The following is a 22,533-nucleotide window of genomic DNA, read 5'->3' as shown; positions in this document are numbered from 1 at the left end:
TAGCATATAAGCGCATAAGACACTTTCTTTGCATTTATCCCGTTCAAATTCGAGTTTCTCGATTACTAGAGCGTTCTAAATTGTTGTACAATTGCCCTGACACTTTGGTTTTTCATATCAGAACCTTCAATTATTGTATATTGATCGAAATGTGAAAGAAAGTTCGGCGCCAATTTGGTTCTGGTCTAGGCTGTTAAAATTCGTTTTGAAATTCCAAATTTTTAAAGTGTCAGCATAATTCATAGGTGTTCTCTAATCATGTGTCAAAGTTTCCAATACCCTTAAAAATAGTGTCTTATTCGAATCGACTAATTTGAGGAGGATTTCACTTCACCTTAAAAAATAGAGAAGCAAGTGAAATCGCCAATGCACCTTAAATAGTTAAAAAAACGCCTGTTCATGGCTTCGACCATTCATTTGTCATGTAACTCATTTTTTTATATTAATATAAAACCTACATAATCCCTCTTTTTGCAGTTTAGAAACTAAGATCAGCGTGGGTACTTGAATTCAGTGCAGCACGTGGCATTCGTTTTATTTCTTGCTCAATTTTTACTCTCTATTAAATCATATTTTATCATACACTGTATGTCAGCAAGAGTCAAAGGTTTTGATCCTCTCAAGTGCGTAATGTAAACATTTCGCAAGCAAATCGTCAGTAACAGCAGAATATTTAATACAGTTCAACGAAAGAACGTTTTTTTAAAAAGGCAACTCGAAGGAATACGATTATAACTTTTATCACTAGTGAATGAATTTCATCTTTTCAAATACTTCAACTTTCGTATTTATAAATATTACGCACGCAACTCCATATATAGCTTAATCCGATGCCAATTATGAATTTTAAACTATTCTATAGCAATAGAAATAATACTACTCACGATAAATTACAAAATACGTGCGTTCTTCAGGAGAGATAAAGTAAATGTAAAAGAAAAGAAGTTCTGATTGCTAACTACATTACAAAATATCTGTACTCAAGACTTAACGATTTTCTAAATCGTAATGGTTTTTTTTTATGTAAATTAATACTGCATTACTTAATATTTAAAAAAGATATTTTTAATAAATCTTTTTATTATAGAATACATTTAAAGAATAAAGCCTATACTTTATATGCTGTATCAAAAGTTTTTTTTTACAATATTCATCGATACTGATCATTAGGAGACTGTTGTACTAGTCTTTCAACATAAGTCAGATTTTTTATATGTACCGTGTACGGTTGTTTCACCATTTACTAAATGTACATTTTTGGAAATGATACATTAAGTAATTTAAAATTAGTTCTTATGTACTGTCGACAGCATTCTCGACTTTAAATCAACTCGAAATATTGCGTTCAATTTTTAGTTAAATTGTAGCTAATTTACAATAAGCTACAAAGTAAATTGATTACAATATAACAAGTTCTCTCACTGCTTCAAAAACTACGACTTTTTCTTTGCATTAATTTTCCACGCTCCAATTTGATATCTCAACCATATTAAACCCAAATCCCGGCCCATTTGTACCCAGCTCCAGAAAGGAACAAGTTTTGATCCTTCAATTTCTGTCCAATTTACAGCTATTTCGGATATGGGCATTTTTAAAGTTTGAGCTATATACAATAATTCAACGTCAAAAGCCCAACGTTCTATGTGTAAGGCTCGAAATAATATTCTAGCAGATTCGCGAGTTAGAAGCTTAAATCCACACTGTGTATCTCGCACATTCTTCACGCATAAGAGCCAGACTAGAAAATGAAATCCATGCATCAATATTAATCGAAATACACTTCGATTGGCTGTTGCCTCTTTTTCTAAATGCGCCCGAGACCCGCATACAACAGCTCGCATACTTGCAACCTTATCTGGCTCTACCTTATAATCACCTGAAATGAAATAATACCTTTCTTCAAATATGAACGACGTAACAATTAGAAAGTAAAATATCACTTACAATGTAGCATTTCACTTATACTCTCTTCCAATTTCTCCAAATCTTCAAATTTAGTAGCACCATCGGCATCCGCAAATAGTAGTAAGCTACCTCTTGCACATTCAATACCCTACATGAAAAAGTGAAAAGTATATTTAAAAAATTGTTCATAATATGGAAAATTGTATTGAATGTATAAACTCACAAGTCTCACTGCGCCACCTTTTCCTCTATTCTTCTTTAAAATTAATATCCTAATTGTATCATGTTTATCGGCATAATTTTGTGCTACTAAAGCTGTACCATCTGTACTTCCATCACTAACTATAATTATTTCATACGTAAATCCAGACTTTCTTCGAGGTTCTAAGTACTCTAAACATTCGTCCAACATCGGAGGTACTAAAGGATGCATATAAATGATCAGTGTTTGATAAATAATTAATTAAACTGATAAATAATTCCTTAATTAACCTACATCGTTCCTCTTCATTATAGGCTGGTACAATAATACTAAGGTGTACACTCCAATCTTCATCAAGGGAAGGAAACCTTTCCTTTTGACCAGTTTGAGAATTAAAAAATAATATCTCTTCGTCGGACCTCCGTATCTCAGGATATGGTTCAGTCGTTAGATATAATACTAAACAAAACTGTAACAAACATTTAAAAACATTATAGAAACTTGTACATTAAATGTACTGCAAATGTACACGATGACTATGTGTCAATATTAATTTAAACTATCACAAAATCAATTTTTATACTGATCTTTTTCAAAACTACGTAAATGTGAAATGCATCAGATTGACCGTAAGTTTATAAACAAAGTTATATACCACAATCTTTCATATATGTGAGGAACAGAAATAATCCATGGTATGGCATGGGTCATCTGTTTTTAATAACTAAGTATTCCTGGTCATTTTCTTAGACATATCTGCTACAAGTTATCCAGCATGCATTACACAAAGCATACATTTCTTACTGCATACAAGAACGGAAACATTGACTTATATATATTCACACACAATTAAACAAAACGGATTTACATGATATTTCATTAAATTCTTCCTTTTATGCAGTAACTTACGATCGTTTGATACATAATATAAAATAATTTCCTCAGACTTGTTTTTACTTGGAACAAAAATAATTATAATTGTAACATAACCTAACCGTAATGTCATACGTACCAGACTAATGAGAATAACGAGGATTAAAATAATGTAAATGATGGAAATTCCAGATATAAACATGCTGATGGCGAAGAGATGTTAAGAGGTTCAAAATAAGTTATAAAAATGAAGTATAATCAAAACTAAGTGGCCACGTATTCCACTTGTTGTGTGGACTTTCATGGAGACGCATGGGACCTCGAAGCGGTTTGCTGATATGGCTGGACGCCGCTTATCATTCTACTGTGTATAATGCATGTATGTACATACATGTATGCAAAAATGATGCACTCGCTTATCAGAAAATATGCATATCCATTATCAATGGAAATTATAGTACTGTTTTTAAAAAATGCAGTTTGAAAGAATTTATTAAAACTCCTTTACCACCAAAGTTGTATTTTCTTTTAATTTGGCTTTTATGTGCCTCATAGTATATAACTGACGCTCAACTGGTTTAAAAAACTCGCGTGTTTTCCAGCTTCAAACTTGTCAAATGATAGAATCCTACGTACCTTGAATCAGGATTTTGACGCTCACATCAATTAGATAACATTAGTAACTTTTGCAATTGAAAATATTATTTCCTATGTATTTTTCAATGTTTTAATAAATTTAGATAATAAAAGACAATATAGAGAACATTTATAATATTATTTTCCGTTAATTAACAAAGGTAAGATGCCTATTAAAGAGGATGATCCAAATTACAGATCGAGAATCACTGAATGTTTTCCAGAAAGTGAACCGATTAAAGGTAATATAATATTGCGAAGAAAGAATCTTTTACTTAAAATTGACGTATGCTGTTTCAGTGGAAAAAACATGTGAGACAGATCATGAGTACTCAGAAGATACATCCAATGAGGTGAAAAATATTATTTCCAATGACAATGTTAATAATCAAAATAAGCTAAAGCTGGATGAAGTCAGTAAAGTTACAGATGATGATGACCCATGTAAAAAAGCAAGAGATGAGAAAAAGGGTCCAACAACTTTTACTACGGCAGGTCGAGATCCAAGGTATGTAAATCCTATCATAATCTTAATTTCCTCAATAAAGTATAAAATTTCCTCTTTAAGTATAAAATTAATATTGCTTAGATTTCAACAGCAAAATCAAACATTACGGTGCTTCGTAATGTATACAGACTTTCATCGCTGTGAACATCTACTTGGTACTGGCCACGAAGCATGTACATGGTTTAAGCAAGTATTTACGTCAATATGCCCAATATCATGGGTTGAAAGGTGGGATTGGTATAGAAGCGAAGGTCGCATGCCCTGGTCGAGAGCTCGAGAACAAGGAAAGTTTCCTGGTAATCGTTACGGTGACTAGGACACTAATAAATTTTTTATAACATTTCCTGAAATTCAACTTTAAATATTCTGTAAATTTGAGTCTTTAATAATTATCATACACGTGCCAGAATATTAGAATATAATGTTATACACTTCTTTGATTAAGACTTACTAACAATGAAAGGGTTGTATATTTTAATGAATAACATTGACAACAGATTAGTAAAATAAATGATATTCATTGTTCATTTTCCATGTCTTCCATAAGAGATTTAAGGAAAGAATTTCCATTGATTAATTTTGTTGTTCCTATGACGAATTCGACGTTTACTGTAAGAGACATACAATTTAATTGAAAAATTATTTGAAAAAATGTTAATACCTAGCACTGAAGTTACGGTATACGTACAATCATCCTGCTGAGAGAGAAATCGAAGTGCCGAGATTTCTGCACATGTACAGCCGCCGATAAAGAATACTAGTACTAGTTTAGGAGATTCAGAAATTGATTCTTCGCTGGTAATTGAATTTCCTGTTAAAGTACAGCATTTAGATCTCATGTAGGTGAGCTTGTTTTCCACAAACAATGCATGCCAAGTTATTTACATACGTCTTGTCAATGTTGAAGTTGTATTAGTTGAGGAACTATTAACAGTAGGTCCTGGTAGCAACCCAAAGACGTCGTTAAGTCCTTGCCAACCACCTGGTTGAGTAAGTTGTTCTGCCAATCTGACGCTTAATGGCGCATATATCGAATGTACGTAACTGATATCTTTCGGTGCTATCTCACTTTCATCTTCAACCGTAAGTCTTAAAGCTTTCCTTAAAACAGCATATTGTCTAACAGACTGTTGCGTTTTTAGGAGACCAGCTTTCTCTAAATTCAATATATTTGGAAGATGCTGATAACCATATGTTTGTATAATTTCTCTTGTATAATAGTCTAATAATTTCGGTTTTAGACCAGAATTGGTCAAGGACTGAATACAAAGTAAACGAAGGACTTTTAGAAGAGGTTGCTGTTGTGCTATGCAGTCTTCAATGAATGGATTGGGTTTATCAGTATCAATGCAATTTAATAATTCCTGTTCAACTTGCAGTGATTCAAGAAAATTACTAGAATCGGTCACTTCTTTTACCATTTCTGCAATTGTAGTATCTAGTAAAGGAGAATATAACAATTATTGAAAGTCTATTTCACAGTCATATATATTGAATGAAAATGTATTTATTGATATGAAATTCTCCAAAGACTTACGCCTTGCCAAAGACTGTTTCATTGCTAACATATGTGGTAACTTTGCAACAAATTGCTTGATTTCTTGGACACTTTTGTCACCATGCCTTTCATCAAATTGTAATGATATTTCCTTAGCTTTGCTGCTAAGTACCCGTCCTACGCCATTGAAGTTTTTATCTCTGATTTCAGTAAATAATTCTTCCCCTGAATTTAGAATTATTTGTTCCTTCTTATCAAGGGACATTACTGTTGGAGAATCATCAGAATCATGAAACTTTTGGGCAGGTAATTGTACAGTGTCTGCAACATATTTTTAAGCTGTCGTAAAATTATTTTAGTACTTTGAGTGATTCTANGAAGCAGAGATGAGTTGGGAGATTGCTCACGGGCAGGGTCGCGCGACGATCGTGTGCTGCCCTCTGGTTTCGTACGTTAGCTTTCACCGTTTTTTACCCCCAAGGGCGGCATCACCGTCAACTGCCGCATGGTATTACCATCACGAATACGTGAGCCGCCAACGGCAACTGGTAGATGGCACAGCCATCGCGAGTGCGCGAGCCCCTACCAGAAATTCGTTGCGCCGCCCTTGGGGGAAAAAAACGGTGAAACCTAACGTACGAAACCAGAGGGCAGCACACGATGCGATCGCGCGACCCTGCCCGTGAATGAACAATCTCCCAACTCATCTCTGGTTTCACAAGTCAGGTTGCGAAAAGGCGGGAAAGTGTTCGTACTTGTTTACGAATATTTTTGTATTCCTGTTATGAACTTTTCTTGTTTTAATATTGAATAATGTGTACATTGAATTGTAAAGTTTGAGCCGTGGTAACATTCGAAATAAGATGACAACTGAGGAAGGGCTACAGCACTGTTTAACAGTTTTAAGAAAGGCAAAAGGTAAAAGATGTGCTTTATGATTAGCTCATTTTTTGTATTAGTCTTAGATACTTTCTAAGGTATTACGACGATAATATTACTTATTGAACAGTGGAAAGTAGAACTATGAGTCTAGAGATGTAAGACGTTTTTGTTTTGATACTTTAGATATAACATACGATTAGTGGATATTTATTATAATATGTAATGTTATACCATATTGAAAATCTGATTTTGAGACTACTTTATTTCTGGGTGCGTTGTTATATTTTTCGTATTTATTCCATTTTTAGAGAAAAGAAGTGTAAAATCTCTTGGGCTTGACGTAGTAATTACTATTTTACAAGAAGAAGCTTCAAGAAGAGGCTTGGCACCTCCAGTTATTGAAATATTAGTGGACGTTATAACGTCTCTCGATATAAGTAAGCTACATGAAATGGGTTTTATTACATTTGATAATTTTATTACTTACATTAAATCATTCTTAATGCCACATAAACATGCTATTAATGATAATGATACATTTTTTAGGGGTTTCATTACGTGCCACTTTAATAAAATGCTTAATTCCGATACATACCATACCTAACAAAAGCTTAGAGAACATGATTACGTGGTGTATATCATCGATCAATGAATTATCAGTGACGGTATCTATAGCTGCACTTCAATGGATCCTAGGTATTAATGCATAATATGTTTTACAGATGCATTATATTGATAAATTAATCATTACACATTTGGAAAACTGAACTTTAAATATATATATATATTTACTGTTATTTATTCCAAATATTTCATCTATCAAGCCTTCATAGGTTAATTGTGTAACTAAAGGTGACAACAGATCCACAGATCGATCCAATAACAATAAATGTTCGATCACAGGGGTTGTTAAATTGTCCACTTTAACGTCTTCTTCTTCTCGGCTCAATCTCTTCAATAATTCCCACACTTTACTTGCAGCAGGACCTCTTCCAGTTACTTTTGGGATTTTTCCGTATAATCGTTGCAAACTTTGTATAGCCTGAGCTACTTGATATAAGCAAGTTGGATCTCCTTCTAAATTCAATTCCTTAAAGGCACTACTTAATTCCATCGACAGTAAATCACTGTCAAATGGAAATAGATCGCATGCAAACTCCTCTATAACTACGAAGCTGCCATAAACTCCACGGTTTTGCAACTTCTTTTCGCAAAGTAGAGTTTTTCGAGGTACAAAGAACAAGCGAAATTCCTTACGCGATCTGCTTCCTTCTCTGTAAATGTATTTAATGTATTACAAATATGTTTATTTAATGAGACAATACTGGCTACGTACCCATGAATATTCTCGGCTATTAAATCCATAAGGTCTAAGTGAGGTCTGGTAATGAATATAATATTGTTAACATTTGTTGGGGGTAATTGACCACCTTGAAGTGGATACATTTTTTCAAGTCCATGTTCCTGCAGTAAACTGTACGTTGCAACAAGACCAATAGGTCCTGCAAGAGATTGATCCCAAATGATGGTCTATTAGAAAAAGTAAGGAACATTGCAAATTTACTTGCAAAACCTCTGTACAGTTTGGTTAATTTCAACATAAATTAGGTAAATATCGGCACATTTGAAAGATAAACTTTTTCAATTAATTTTTATGTAATTTCATGCACAAAATTTAAAAGGCGAAGAAATGTTGCTACAAATGATAAGTCATTGAAATTTACAGTACATACACAAACATATAATTTGGGTATTGCATTTGACACCAAGCTTGATGAGCTGGATATTAAATCGAAAAAATTCACAGATGAACAACATTAAAGGCTGAAGTCACCAATTTTAATTCACCTCCCACTGATTTGATAACTTGCAGTACCTTGAATCTCATATTACCTCTTATGATGGAAGTTAGTGAGTAAATTCAGTGAATAAGTTTTAAATTTAGTTAAAAATCTTATCAGTTTAATGCAATGTAGTAAAGGCTTTAAGAAGTGGTGAAAAAATTACTTTTCAACCCAACCACATTTAGTTCAATCCCAAGATTAAAGTAACCATTAATTAAATGTACCTTCTTTCCGTCACATTTTTCAAGTAAATCCAACAATTGTTTCCTCGCTTGTTCTTGAATCAATCCAATGTTTACTCTACCACCTGACAAGTGAGCAGACGCCATAATTGTGATCAATGAGTATTAGAGAGAATGGAAGCAGAGATGAGTTGGGAGATTGCTCACGGGCAGGGTCGCGCGACGATCGTGTGCTGCCCTCTGGTTTCGTACGTTAGCTTTCACCGTTTTTTACCCCCAAGGGCGGCATCACCGTCAACTGCCGCATGGTATTACCATCACGAATACGTGAGCCGCCAACGGCAACTGGTAGATGGCACAGCCATCGCGNTTGCAGGTATATGGAATTATCAACTTGCTGACAGAGTTATTATTAATAGTTTTTACGATGTTTTCTTTTATTGTATGTTAAAAAAGGATAAATTGGTATGTTTTTTGCAAATCTCATGATTTCAATTTTTCATATATGAACAATTTGTATGATGTATCTTGTTTTAATATCATTTTCATTCATTTAGGAGTCTCACTTTGCTAGATTAATTTATGCCTTAACGAAACCTGAAGATGTTACACGAAGGCAGGTTTCTAGATTACTTGCACTTCAGCATCGGTATGCAAAACCACAAAAACATATCACAGCATTACTGTCGTATGTAACACTAATTTGACAATAAATTTAATTTATGGGAAGTTAAGCTTTTCATTAACCAGAGGTTTATTTTAGGCAATTTAAATCTTATAAACCTGAATTAGTTCCCGAGAGAATCCCATCTTTGTCTACAGAAAGTGCCTGGAAACCAATACCAGAATTTCTGCGGTGTGGTTTAGAAGAAGCAAGAAATCGCCTAGACAGCCAGAATATTGAAGAAAATGTTGATGAATACGTGAATTGGAACATAGTACAAGTAAGGCAGTTGTGAATCTGTATTTCTATTCTTTTTAACTACATAAGTTTTATTTTCTTTTTATAGTTGACTAAACGAAGAAAGAATCAAGAACCACTAATTCCATCTGTAGGTTACTTCCATATCGGTTCCAGTCTTTTTAGAGAAAAAGACTCTAAATCAATTTTTGATGTAACAAGGTATTGTACCAATGACATATTTTCAACATTTGAAAAATTTAAATTACTAATATTCAAATATCGATTGTAGTTTGGAAAACTTAGGAAAATATCAGTTGTCAATAGATTTACCTCATAATGCAACATCTCTTCTTGCCAATACGGCTGGCTACCATCTTCTAACATTTGCTAACTGTGATTATCAAAGTAGATTTTCATACAATCTCTACAATACACTTAAAAGAGGTAGGTATTGTACTAATTTAACAAAACGTGATCGCACATATAAGTATTCGCGTGTAATTAATGAATGAATGTCAAATTATGTTTTGAAGAACTTTTAATGTAATATTTTTTCAACATAGCTTTTATGCTTGAGAGCAATAAATTTTCCGAAGCAGAAAGAGATAAATTATTGGAGATGACAGCTGAATTTTCTAGGTACATGCAACAAGGAATTCTTGTAGTAAATCAATTTTTAAACGATTACTTGTATTACTGTCCTGGTCAGCATCGTTCAAGGATTTTTGCCTTGTTACATTGGAATACTTTTGGATCTGTTTTTGGTATGTAGTAATTTAAGTTTATTCAGTTCACAATCAATTAAATGTGTTATTTCACTTTTAATACTTCTTAGCCTCTTAAATAAGAATTACAGGAAATGATGCCTCATCTTCAAGCAATGTTTCATGCATCCTCAGTAAAGGAAAAATGTGAAATAATAAAAAGTTTTAGATTACTCTTAGTTAATATGGTTGGTATATAATCAACAAGTATATTTTTATTGCCATTTTCTTATACAATTATTTATTTATCAATATGTTTTAGTAGTTTGTGAACCAACGTTTTGGTGATAGTGAACAAAACCAATCTGCACCTTTTCTGGGAAAGAGTGTAGTTAGCGATCTAACAGAAATAGTACCAATTCTTACAAAAATGGCCAAGGATCTTATAATTTCTGGTCTATGTGCACATTCATTCAATGTACTAATTTTGTCCGAAGCTCTGACGTTCTATGAGGAGGTATTTATAATATAAATTAGTATTTTGTAAAAAGTTTCCCATAAAAACTGCATGTCTATTGTCTTTAAAAGTAATATCAAAATATTAAGGCCTCCCTTTGAAGCAATGTTTATATTAAACATTTTTTTGTGTTTCCAATTTTAATTGAGTTATTAATAAATTATGTGCTGCACGCTGTACACGATGTTACACAGTTAAGAAGTGGATAAAGTATTTTTCTAAACAGTCCGTCTCCAAGTTTGTTTATTCATATTTGGTGTGCATTGCATGTAACATAAAATATATCAACTCCATGCACTCTGTGCAATCAAGTAACTGCATACATGTTTGAATAACATATGAAATTCTTTTCTTGTTGGTATTTAACAGATTTACAGATTAGAAACTAAAAGCCATTTAGCGTTATGGACATTAGCACCACCAGCAGTCATTTATGGAGGATTTATAACCAAAAGTTGCTGCATTTTGTCAAGGGTGTGTGCACTCTTGATGAGGTACGAATACTTTTGCATTTTCATCATAAGCAAATATTTTATATATAAAATGAAAGTATGTTTTAGATACCGTGAAATGAATGAACGTATGAAACAATGGAAAGCAAGGAAGTTATTTCAGAAAGAAATTGAATCTTTGCACATGTACGGCCGGGATTTAATAAACGCATTGTTGCAAAATGAGGTATGTGAAGATAATATTGTTCTTTAACACATTAAACGTCACGTAGGTTGCATGATATCGACACTTAACATTTTATTCGTTGATTCCGTATAATCGGAATAGCGTCAAGGATTCCATATGAAAATAATTATACTCCGCGTTTAATGTGTTAATAATATCAATATCACTTAGTTATACCATTCATTTTCAGGCATTTACTTCCAGAAGGGGTGGATATTTTCTAAAAAATATCCCAGATAACATAACCGAAGATATTTCAGTCCATGTTTTAGATAGACAATTTAGTATTAATTATCATTATGCAGTGATTCCATATAATTTTATATTAGGTAAATCGGGGTTGCCAATAAGTACCACTGAGGTAATTTTCTATCAACGTATCTTACATATTTGTAATTATTGCAAGATTATGATTTTAATATCCTAATCAGTTGTATAAATCGGATAAAGCAAATTTATTTACTTTTCAGGATTATCTAAATGTGGCTGGTCATTATTATCCGGCAATTAGTGAGTTACTAACAGCTGTTCTTGAATCTGCAGAATCAAGTGATGAGGAAATATAAATTAGTATAGAACAGTTTTGAATGGTATATCTCATTTTAATTTGTTTTATGACCGATAATTTAAAGTTTATAATTAATGTAAAAAGTGTATTTTGAATTTGTTATAAATGTATAAAATATCCTAAAAGATAAGGTTAGTGCTTAATTCCTAGATATGAAGATAAACTATGCCATAATGATGTATAATTCCTATTTTGAAATTCAAATGACATATTTAACGATATTATTCTTACAGAAATGTATTTAGCCAAATGCATGTATACATCTAAATACGAAATAGTAATTCCGTGATTTATTTTATTTATTTGCTTCAATTTACATTCCATTTAACAGTCTTGCATACGTATCTTTCACCTGAATTACGTCTCAATCTTAAATTCACATAGAGACTTCATCAAATTGCGCTGTTTATTAATGTACATTGATCGATTGGTATGCTCTTTGAGTATATCAACTAAATTCCTAAGTTTCTACTGTATTTAGGTAACGTACAATTAACTTCTTGCCGTGATATCATTGATATTAATTATTACATTAATAATTAATACACAAAATGTATTCATCCGAAATAACTATTTCTCTGGACATTACGAATGTTTATTTTGCAGCACAAATAATTTAATTTCTTTTTTTTTTTCTTAGTTTCATTCAGGTGATAGCGATTATTGTACTGTACTAAACTGTGCGAAATCCAAAGATTTCATTTCAGAAAATTACTATTATTTTCAATGAGTTACATCCTATAAGTCAAAAGGTTATAACAAGTAACAAACGGTGTAATTTTAACATCTCTGGATGTTCTATTTTACTGTAATGTTTCTCTTGCTCTGTAATTTTAAATAGGTTTCCTAATGATGGGATATAAACAGCTTGAATATTAATAACAGGATGAAAATAAATAAACCTGTGAAATTTCAGCAATACTTTTTCTTGTATATCTATAAGAATTACTATTCACATTTTTTTTTTGTCAAGTGGTAATGTACGTTTAGTTAAACGTACTGTCTGATTAATTGGAAATTAACGTAACATTTTACTTAACTGTAAATTAGAAACAATTATTATGGAACACCTACTGAAATAGAAATTTACAACCATATGTATGTATTACTACATATGGTTTTATTATAAAAATCGAGCCAAGATAATTTATACAGATGTCTGCAAGGCAGTGATTTTAGCTTAAATTATAAAACGTTTTTCTGCTCAATAACGAAAATCATGAATACAAAAATGGAGTAATAGGTATGATTGCTTTCTCGGTCTTGCTACGTTTGAGAATAAGTTCTTATTATTTCTTTTTCCTCACGTTCGTCCGTAAAAAATACGTAGCCAGTATATAGTGGTATAAAGTGCGATAATGAATAGCACAGTATTGAACCTAAGTATCGGCTTCCTTAATATAAACTCATTTTTTTTTATTTATAGAAATATGTGATTTACTTTATGTTTTGTAAGATACCAACTCAACAGTATATGTTCTAAGATCACATCGACCCAAGAGTTTTTTTGTATAATTAATAAAATAATGTATAATGAAGATCGTGATAGTTTGAAAAGTATTGTACATGTTTTTGAAGAATTGCATAATATCGATAATATTACTTCGTACGTACATATTGAAGAAAACATTACTGTTAAAATATATTCAGTCATTACTTGTAGTTTACAATTGTTTTTTTATGTACCGTGAAACTTTAAGACTTTTAAGAAATATAAAATACGACAATGACTTTCTCACTTGCTAACGAGGATGTAAACAATTTAAACCTCATGTTAATATTCGCACTTTAGCTTTTAGAGACAGAAATTTATTCGTTACTCATTTGATCGCAATCTGTATATCTAAAGATTCTATGATAAAGTATTGAATCTAATGATAAAGTAAATGGTAAAATATTAGTAAAATATAGTAACTTTTATGATACTAAAGTGTACTTAGTATTCCTGTCGTGAATAAACTAAATGAATGAATGAATAATAAATATATTATGTAGACGAAATAAACTGCCTTAATTTTAGTATCGCGGATGTTACATTATACAGCACTTTACATTACATTCGTAATTACAGAACATCGTCCGGAATAGGGGGAAATCCATCATGTGTACGAACTCATTTTCATTGGAATTACCATGGATTACTTTACATAACAGAAACTTGAACATAAAATTTCTGCAAAACTGCTGATGTCACTCATTTGAACTTATTCAGCGCTAAAAACCCATACACACTTAAAACAAATTAGGTAGTCATATAATTTAAAAATATTAATGCAATTAAAAGTCTTAATGCAATCCATAATATTCAGAAAGTCTTCCGAGACCAGAGCCCTTGAAATTAAACAGATTAACAGGTAGGGTTGCAACCGTTAATACTAATGTTATTATATTTAAAATTTCTTGAATGTTATTTTAGATGCAAACGGAAGTCAATTTTTAATTCAATCAAATTTACGAAATCTAAAACGTGTACATATGTACTAAAGTAAATGTCAACATTGGTAACCCCAAATTAAAAATACTCATCGTTGGATAAAAAAGAAATTGTATTTAGGGTTCTTACGATTGACGACATATTTCAAAAGAACAAAAGTAATACTATGTATCGTGTGGCAGAACAAGTATTATAATGTTCCACAGTTTTGACTGATCATTATTGTGCTTTCCTCAGTCTACTTTTTGTGTAATCTCATAATTGTGATATAAGTATACCGTAAAATTTATGACATATTATTAATGTATCTTCACGGAATATAGTTTTAAACACTGATTTTTAAAAAGAATTTCGAGATGACGCCAGCTATTGATATTTGTTCAATCCCTTCCAGTTATTTCTTATGATACAGTATCAATGTGTATTGTTATTAATAACTGTAGGTCTTCTCATAATTATTTAAAGAAATCATGTTCTCGAAATCATAGAATCACGAAATCAGACAGGAGTATTTTTGCTAAAGCAGTTCAATGCTCTCATTGGGCTTATGTCCACACAGACATATGGGTACTCATTTTCTGTAATTTAAGATACATGTTAACTTTTTTACAACTGTCAGTCGCACGGGCACTTTCCGGATTCATTCTTTACTCCATTTTATAGGAGAAAGTACAATACTGCGCGTGCAAAAGTTATTCGGGTAACTTACAATTTCGAAGTACCCCTCAAGATAGGAAACTCGAAAAGATGCCACATGCAACAGTTCAGTTAAGTTAAATAACAATCAAGCGAATATCGCGTGATTATTTGACTAAAGTTTAATAACCTGCTAACAAATGCGAAGCTCGATCGACATGAAACGAGCTCAGTTATGTGTCGAATGAACAACCATCGCGAGATGAAATGTTTTAGCGAGTATGGGTTATTGGCGGCACTAATAATATCGGTGCAAAGATATTGCGTCACATAAGTCGATAGGCTGGCGAGTGAATCTAAATTTACTTTAAATACATAATCGCATTTGTGCTAGCCTTTGTTTTGAGACGTACACAAGCTTCGGTTGATTAAATAAAATAGTTTTGCGTCTATTTAAGTAGGAAATAAGAAACGGAGAACTTAAACTTACTATGAACAAAATTTAAACCCTTGTAAGTTTGTTACACTTTCCTTTGAATTTTGAACATCCATCTTTGGCACAGTATATTAATAAAATAGAAAGAGAACGAAAATGTGGAAACTTCATAGTTTGCAAGTTATGCAAGAAGTGAAGCGTAGTAGTTTGACCAGTGATCTTTGAGAAGCATTTTCCTATTATTTATCCTCGATGCTTTAAACAGCACATAAGTTGGAAAGAGCTGTACCAGTAATGATTCATCTAAATATAAGCTTCTTCAAAACAAAAAAATTACAGTCATTCGCGCATTAAATAAAGACAAAAGTTTTTACCTAATGAAATTATACAACTAGAGAAACATGATATATCATTGATAGAAAGAAGATATCTCTAAAGCAAAAGTAAATTAGTGATACGTGTCGATGGTCGATTTGTGTCGTTGATGGGAATTTATGATGATTACGATTACAATTGTGTTCGCGATCCAAACACTCTCACATTCGTTCTATATTTTTACGCGAAAAATGAATTATGCCTCAGTTCACTCCTACGAAACACTTTCATACACAATTATAGTACGTATCTGTCATCAAGAAGTAAGAGATAACACTTTCACATAACAGAAGAAAAAACAAATCAGTCCCAGCTGGCATCGCTTTTAGGCTCGACCTCATCTTCTTCAGACAAGATACCGTCTTCTTCTATTACTTGGTCTGGATCATGTAGGAACTCTTCTTCCAAACTTCGCTTTCCCATCCCCAATCCTCGTTTTTTCATTTGTAAAGCACGAATATCTTCCGGCGTTCGTTCCTTGCGAAATTCGTAGACTAGTGGAAAGATATATTCAATTGCTGCTTGAACAGACGCTACATTAGGAGCTGCAATTATAAATGAGAATTATATTTATATAACTTTGAAGGAGATTTTTAAAACCTACATTTATTTGCATAGTAGTTTATATCAATATATTATGTAACTCTGTAATATATTAAGTTGTCTCCTATATACCTGTAACAGTTACGCTTCCTGTAGAAAATATTTTAAGAGTTGCTTTTGGTTCCTTCAATTTATACGTAACGGCAGGGTGTAACTCTGGTTCATAACTATATGAAAGATCAAACAATTATTATTATTATTTGTTATTATTATTACAATATAAAATAAGGTTACTTAAATTATAAGAAAAAATACATACTCTGCATTTTCCTTGTACCGTACTGAGAATGATGTAATTTTGATGGCAAAAGGCATACAACACGTGCCCAGAACATTAACAACTCTAAAGTTATTGAAGCGGACTTTAAAACCAAGTTTTTGCAATGATCGTGCAAAACGACGTGCTGCAACTTTTGCTTGATCCTCGCTTGTCGCGCCTGTGCAAGTTACCTTACCCGATGACCATATAGATGCTGTCGTGTAAGGTCTTCGTAACTTCATTGTTATCATCTGAAAATTTGACATATGACATTATGTTAGGCAGTATATTTTGTGATAGTAAGAAGAGTTTTCACAATTTCTGAATAATGAAATATTTAAATCCTAGAGAAATTATCTTTATGCAAAATCCTGAAGTTGCATTTTTTTAAATTTATAATTCAGTTTATGTGATAAGGATGCATGTACTTAAGTACATCGTATCTCTTATTTAAATAAGTGTTAAAATTACTAAGTATATAAAAAATGTGTACATAAATCTTCATAAAAAAATTAGTTAAAAATTTTAATAAACCCTTTCCTTCCAGTATAATGAAATATTAAATAAAAAGAGTTTGTGCTAACATACCCCATTTTCTCTTCTGTATTCCACATTAGATCCATTTAGAGCAATTTCTCGTAAATTTAAATGGCATCTTACACTGAAGCTACATACAACATTATTAATAACAATGTCGATCTCTGTCGTATCGATTTCTTCCATTTTTGGTGCTCCCATTTGAGCTTGAGCTTGAAAAAGCTGGACATCTTTTGTATCGGAGCATATTTCCGTCCTGTCCAAATTGCTAACATTTTCAACATGATTTAAAGATCCATTTGTTAAAGGTTTCATGCCATTCTTTTGAATAGCAGTTGCCATAATATTTTACACCTGAAAAATTCAGATTATTTCAACCTTATAACCATTTTGTGATATGAAAGTCTAAGAATATAAGAAATAAATGGTACTGAATAATCTAAAAATATAAAAACTATATTTTTAATCTCATCGAATATTTGTTACGGAAATAAGATAAATGTCATTCAAAATGTGTTTGAAATTTACATGTAATCAATGGATAATGAAATTACATGATAAAATATGTGACTTTAGTATATTATATTAAAAGAACGGTACGATGAGGAAAATCTAATAATATTGAAACATACAAACTAAGTTTAAGATTTTATTGCTTAAAAAAGAACCTAATTTCAGAATATTCTGATACAGTACTTCAGTGCGTTAATACTTTTTATAATATATGTTGCTACTGTCTTTTATAAGAGGAATAGTTCAAGACTTGTGGTTATTAAATTACTGGTAAGACAAATGTGTAGAATGATATGGCAAAAGAAATGTAGATTCATATCACAATTAATAACAATCGTTAACTTACTAATCTATACTGATTTAGAAGCTTACTATTAAAGTTGATTGTATTTATGGAAATATTTGAATAAGTAGCGTATAATGGTATAATATACGTAGTACACCAAAAAATGTATAAGAATTTTTCTAAAGCATTAAAAATACTGTTCACATATGAAATGAAGGTTTCATTTTTGGTTACCTTGTGTACTATTGAATACGTATTTCGTAATAAACATTATAAATTAAAAATGATTATTGTTGACACCAAAGGTACATTAGTCATATTTTTCATGTGCTTCCAGCATCATAACCATAAAAGTAGTAAAAAAGAAAATTGTATTAAGAATTCAATTTGAAACCGTTTGTTCAAAATATTTAAAGATATTAATTGGAATATAGTATGACAGTATTACAAGCGTCGAGAGTAGCCGCTATGTCGTGCACTGCAGGAAGTGTTCGATAGAAATGACGATTGGTAGCGGAAGTACAGGACACAGGAATAACCTATGACCGATGCGAATTACTACTCACTTACGATTTGAGTGGATGTTTTTGTTCACTCTTTATCAAAAGTAATTTCTTTGTTGACAAGAACTAGAGGGATATAAAGTTGGCTCAATAACTATTGCCATTGTTTTCGGCCATGTTCACTAGACTGACGACCGATTGTAAGCGGCATAAACCAGAGACAAGGTATTCTTGAAGACCATCTAACTACACGTGACATGTGAAGCTTAGAAATTCTAGGGTTGTATAGCGCCCTCTGAAGTATTACAAAGGCAACATCATGACTGATTGTAGAGACCCTTCTGTTGGTTACCGAACTACAATAACTTGAATTGTTATAAAAACGCTAAATCTGTATTTAAGTATTGAGAAAAACCAAAGAAAGTATTCATAGTTTCTGTTCCATTACCTTATCAACTGCTACTTATAGCCCGTTTCGAGAGAAGATACAGGTAGTTAAAAAATAATAACAAAGTTAAGAATAAAAAGTTCATTAAGTATTTAACTTTAAAATATCTAAATCATTCTTATTTAATGTTTAAGACTATATAATTTATAGTCGAATGGCAAAAGGTACGACGCCATTATCTGTTTGATCTAATTAATTGGTCAGTGAATAACCAATGAAGTGTCTTGAATTTGAAATCCCTGTATCATTTTTCATTCGCCATCTTAAAACACCATTCAGTTTTGTTTGAAAGGAACATTATTTTATTTTTAGTGCAACTTTCTTCAGAAAGTAATAATTCTTTTCAGCAATAATTTACTTTATATACATACCTTCTCTGTTAGAAGAGATGCAACCAACGTTGAGATATATTTATATTCCGATCACGTGATCACGAAAGAGAGGGAAATTCAAACGTGACATAGAACGTCAGTGTTAAGTCAAGGAAATAATACTCGGAAAAAGTATTGAAAACAATACTCATAATGAAACCTTGTCTGTGTATACAACTTTTTATTGTACCTTAAAGCAGGAATGATTACATTAACAATGATGTGGAAATTCAATGTTAACAAAGTTAACAAAGGTCAAGGATATTTTGCATTTATGATGATTATGCTGATATTGTATGATTTCCTAATTCCGATCTAGGTACAATTACAAATATTGATACGATGTGCGAGACATATGTTGTTTTGTATTGAGAAACTAATTCTTTCATAAATGTTTGCGCCAACGTTCTGCATTTCTGGTAGTTGTTAATTTAAATTGGAATGCATTTACGAGGAACAGAACTTGAATTTTGAAGCTCTTAAACCGAACATACATCCATGGATCTCAATATTAGCGACCTTCATCGACTTACAAATAGAAGAGTGCTAAAAAAGATATGTGTCACGAAGACGGACGAGCGACTGCTATTCCATAAATGGCGGTCCGCGTAAAACTCGTTCTCTCATTCATCTCTTACAACACATTCTTATAGCAAAGTGTATCTACCGATCAAAGCGTTGGCGTCTCGAATATTGACATTCGAGATTTCCTAACAAAATGTCATGAAAAAGAAGACAAATTATAATAGAAACGTTTGATCTTCCCTCTAGCAGCCATAGTTAGTGCATTAGGAAGATTTTAATTTCTATGGATTTAATAAGTAAGCCGAGTACGTTTATATCTTCGATTTAGTGAGGAGGAAGTGTTTACCTTCGATGACTTGATTCTATTACAATTTATGACGTACATGTTGCGTGAGCGCAACATAAATTACGTCACGGGATTTTCGATCCATGTGGCCACTTTCGTTTGACGCAAATCCACACACCATGGTTAATGAATATTTCGAATATAGATTTTTTACATTTAGTCTACGTCTCCAAATGAATTTCCTAAAGTACTTTTATTAAACCACTAACAAGAAAATGTCGAAAATGATAATTTGTGTTCTATACTTTTAGACAGACTTTTTTTTTTTGTAGATTCTGTGCAATGTACTGTTCTTTTTAACACAAACAATAAGTCAAACATTTATACTCAGTGACATTTACAGAAACAATTGTTTTCATTTCACTAAGAATCTCCTCGTTTATTGAACTTCCCGTTAGTTAGTATTATCTAACAAGGTTAATCTTATTTTTTAATGTTGGATGTAAATATTCATCATGATGTCATCTGCAATTGTCGGGACATTATAGAGGTCTATTTTAAAGCATACAGAGATTGGCATGTCACGTGGTATTGCGATACCGTTCAATCGAATACAATTACAACCAGTTTCGTTACACTTTGTTAATTATTAGTCAATCTTAGAATGCAATGAGTCGTCTTACTCTCGCGCGAGGTAGAGGAATTGAAGAACCATGATCACCATCAGATATTACAAAATTGTACATGTCGCTTGTAATTTAAACTTAATTGAAGCTTTAAAATTCACGTAAATATATTTAAAAAAAAAACATCTCTACACAGCGAGAAAGTTACATGAATGATAGTCAATAATAATCGGACATGTTTTATCGAATCATGAATTTTTATTATCATTTAAAAAAAATTCAGAGTAAGTAATATTATTTGTAAGCCTGGATACATTCCTGAATACATAAAACATTTCGATGGATCCATAAAATTAAATATTTATTAGAATAAAGTCTCTGATTCTTTAGTGAAATGTTATTTGGTTGTACTACTTATATTCAGGTATACAGAACTTAACAATTTGTAAAATTACTTTTTATTTCTGTAGTTGTATATCATATCTCTTTACTAAATATCGCAAGACAGATTTTTTAAGATTTCTTGTAGATTTCATTCGAAGATATCTGAAGTATTTTAAAAACTTCAGAAAAATTGTATAATATTTCGAAAACGGTATTGCAATGATCTATGTTGTACGAGTGGTAATATTTGCAGAGATTATTATCTCGTGACGTTACCTAAGCACAAGATAACAATCAAGATTCTTGGTATGTCAACCGTGTTAAAATTTGTCCCGTACAGGTACTATTCTGTACCTGCATACTTCATTCTCGGCTATCACGCGTGCACTTAAAAATAAATACAACTTTTGCCGATTAAATTATTTTAATACATAATCGTGCATTTTTTCAGTAAATTTGAAAAATTATTCAATTGAATTCTTCATCGAAGAAGTCATTAGTTAGGCATTAGCTGGACACTTGAAACAAAGTTGACATAACCCCAGTTAATGCGATAACACATTCAATGCAATTACATGATGTTGCTGACGTGTGAAGTAGAACGTTCGAATAAAAGTAAAAAAGTTTACTGACGTTATTTTGAACTTTAGCTACATATCATTTAGAGATAAAATTCTACGTGCAATTGCGTCACTTGGAGTTGACAGATCAAGCAAATTTCAATTATTATATAACGTATATTTGATTATTTCTTTTTAAAATGTTAATTACAATTAACATTTTATATTTCTTGTATTGGTATTATACAATGTACGTATAAATGCAATTACTTTACGCTGAGAGTTATCTGCCGAACTGTGGACCATCAGTTATGAAAAGTAAAGCTCGAGACCTAAGGTCGAGTATGATGTTCTTTCAGTCACGTTAAAGTACAATTTACGACTCAGGTTGCGGGAGAATGAACCTTCTTATTACCTACAGGGTAAACACGCATTATATTCTTGGATCGTAGTGGTTATGTATACCTATTTCTGTGAAAATGAGCACGTGCTACATATCGATTACGGTTATTAATATTCAATGCACTTAAGGAATATGGTAATTTCTGAAAATGTCAATACTGACATTCTTTTAGTCAGATTTCGAATATCTCCCACGACTGATATTTATTACCACGTTATTTGAGGGGAGTTCATTAAATGGCAACTAATCATCTAGAAAGCATATCATTAATTGAGAGGTGTACCATTAGTTGAATAAAGTACACTGCATGTACGTCTTGAGGTTCAATGAAGCATTTGTTTATATCGATCCCTCGAATTACACGGTATTCTTAGTACATGGTACAAGTTATTTCGATTTCTCTGAATGATTATTATTTGTTAAATGCCGTTGATGATATATTTATAC

General features: G+C 31.8%; 5 protein-coding genes across 8 annotated transcripts; 2 read left to right on the top strand and 3 right to left on the bottom strand.

Annotated features, from left to right (window-relative positions):
• Positions 1-1,043: 1,043 nt before the first annotated feature.
• On the bottom strand, positions 1,044-3,302 carry LOC105703902 (dolichyl-phosphate beta-glucosyltransferase). Its single transcript, XM_012432673.1, has 5 exons — positions 3,120-3,302; positions 2,402-2,576; positions 2,129-2,325; positions 1,945-2,053; positions 1,044-1,876 (listed from the first exon to the last, which is right to left on the bottom strand). The coding sequence occupies exons 1-5, from the start codon at positions 3,180-3,182 to the stop codon at positions 1,434-1,436; spliced, it is 987 nt and encodes a 328-aa protein (XP_012288096.1). The 5' UTR covers positions 3,183-3,302; the 3' UTR covers positions 1,044-1,433.
• Positions 3,303-3,418: 116 nt separating this feature from the next.
• LOC105703904 (cytochrome c oxidase subunit 6b-1) lies at positions 3,419-4,464 on the top strand. 2 transcript variants are annotated; one of them, XM_012432678.2, is made up of 3 exons: positions 3,419-3,858; positions 3,917-4,124; positions 4,206-4,464. In XM_012432678.2, exons 1-3 carry the CDS (start codon positions 3,783-3,785, stop codon positions 4,438-4,440), a joined length of 519 nt encoding a protein of 172 aa, XP_012288101.1. In that variant the 5' UTR covers positions 3,419-3,782; the 3' UTR covers positions 4,441-4,464. The 2 variants fall into 2 exon arrangements, with proteins under 2 accessions (XP_012288101.1, XP_012288100.1); XM_012432677.2 differs by having other exon boundaries at positions 3,917-4,464.
• A 22-nt stretch (positions 4,465-4,486) lies between these two features.
• On the bottom strand, positions 4,487-8,705 carry LOC105703901 (vacuolar protein sorting-associated protein 33A). Its single transcript, XM_023432264.1, has 7 exons — positions 8,573-8,705; positions 7,841-8,034; positions 7,297-7,778; positions 5,662-5,943; positions 5,014-5,562; positions 4,813-4,935; positions 4,487-4,733 (listed from the first exon to the last, which is right to left on the bottom strand). Exons 1-7 carry the CDS (start codon positions 8,675-8,677, stop codon positions 4,642-4,644), a joined length of 1,827 nt encoding a protein of 608 aa, XP_023288032.1. The 5' UTR covers positions 8,678-8,705; the 3' UTR covers positions 4,487-4,641.
• On the top strand, positions 6,362-13,550 carry LOC105703815 (centromere protein I). The gene is made up of 15 exons (XM_023432263.1): positions 6,362-6,540; positions 6,813-6,941; positions 7,051-7,200; positions 8,907-8,995; positions 9,088-9,218; positions 9,294-9,474; positions 9,541-9,653; positions 9,724-9,878; positions 9,998-10,198; positions 10,283-10,386; positions 10,464-10,655; positions 11,025-11,149; positions 11,216-11,333; positions 11,524-11,694; positions 11,804-13,550. Exons 1-15 carry the CDS (start codon positions 6,486-6,488, stop codon positions 11,897-11,899), a joined length of 2,010 nt encoding a protein of 669 aa, XP_023288031.1. The 5' UTR covers positions 6,362-6,485; the 3' UTR covers positions 11,900-13,550.
• Positions 13,551-13,675: 125 nt separating this feature from the next.
• On the bottom strand, positions 13,676-18,670 carry LOC105703903 (TATA box-binding protein-like protein 1). 3 transcript variants are annotated; one of them, XM_023432269.1, is made up of 5 exons: positions 18,547-18,670; positions 17,233-17,535; positions 16,645-16,895; positions 16,458-16,552; positions 13,676-16,327 (listed from the first exon to the last, which is right to left on the bottom strand). In XM_023432269.1, the coding sequence occupies exons 2-5, from the start codon at positions 17,521-17,523 to the stop codon at positions 16,086-16,088; spliced, it is 879 nt and encodes a 292-aa protein (XP_023288037.1). In that variant the 5' UTR covers positions 17,524-17,535; positions 18,547-18,670; the 3' UTR covers positions 13,676-16,085. The 3 variants fall into 3 exon arrangements, with proteins under 3 accessions (XP_023288037.1, XP_012288097.1, XP_012288098.1); XM_012432674.1 differs by having other exon boundaries at positions 18,551-18,670; XM_012432675.2 differs by lacking the exon at positions 18,547-18,670 and adding an exon at positions 18,215-18,354.
• Positions 18,671-22,533: the final 3,863 nt, after the last annotated feature.

The sequence above is a fragment of the Orussus abietinus genome, unplaced genomic scaffold (assembly GCF_000612105.2).
Source record: "Orussus abietinus isolate OABI.00-Male unplaced genomic scaffold, Oabi_2.0 scaffold36, whole genome shotgun sequence".
Taxonomy (NCBI): Eukaryota; Metazoa; Arthropoda; class Insecta; order Hymenoptera; family Orussidae; genus Orussus; species Orussus abietinus.
The sequence above is the reverse complement of the archived record's forward strand: the minus strand, read 5'-3'. Positions and strand labels throughout refer to the sequence as shown.

Coding starts and splice junctions, on each gene's coding strand:
- LOC105703902 (XM_012432673.1), bottom strand. CDS start 3,182: ATGTTTATATCTGGAATTTCCATCATTTACATTATTTTAATCCTCGTT. Junction 2,577..3,119: donor TCGTTATTCTCATTAGTCTG/GTACGTATGACA, acceptor TGTTTGTTACAG/TTTTGTTTAGTATTATATCT. Junction 2,054..2,128: donor AAGGTGGCGCAGTGAGACTT/GTGAGTTTATAC, acceptor TTTTTCATGTAG/GGTATTGAATGTGCAAGAGG.
- LOC105703904 (XM_012432677.2), top strand. CDS start 3,783: ATGCCTATTAAAGAGGATGATCCAAATTACAGATCGAGAATCACTGAA. Junction 3,859..3,916: donor AGAAAGTGAACCGATTAAAG/GTAATATAATAT, acceptor ATGCTGTTTCAG/TGGAAAAAACATGTGAGACA.
- LOC105703815 (XM_023432263.1), top strand. CDS start 6,486: ATGACAACTGAGGAAGGGCTACAGCACTGTTTAACAGTTTTAAGAAAG. Junction 9,654..9,723: donor TCAATTTTTGATGTAACAAG/GTATTGTACCAA, acceptor TATCGATTGTAG/TTTGGAAAACTTAGGAAAAT. Junction 11,150..11,215: donor GTGTGTGCACTCTTGATGAG/GTACGAATACTT, acceptor AGTATGTTTTAG/ATACCGTGAAATGAATGAAC.
- LOC105703901 (XM_023432264.1), bottom strand. CDS start 8,677: ATGGCGTCTGCTCACTTGTCAGGTGGTAGAGTAAACATTGGATTGATT. Junction 5,944..7,296: donor AATATTTGGAATAAATAACA/GTAAATATATAT, acceptor AATATGTTGCAG/ACACTGTACAATTACCTGCC. Junction 4,936..5,013: donor AACTTCAACATTGACAAGAC/GTATGTAAATAA, acceptor GTACTTTAACAG/GAAATTCAATTACCAGCGAA.
- LOC105703903 (XM_023432269.1), bottom strand. CDS start 17,523: ATGGCAACTGCTATTCAAAAGAATGGCATGAAACCTTTAACAAATGGA. Junction 16,553..16,644: donor CGGTACAAGGAAAATGCAGA/GTATGTATTTTT, acceptor TCTTTCATATAG/TTATGAACCAGAGTTACACC. Junction 16,328..16,457: donor AGGAAGCGTAACTGTTACAG/GTATATAGGAGA, acceptor TTATAATTGCAG/CTCCTAATGTAGCGTCTGTT.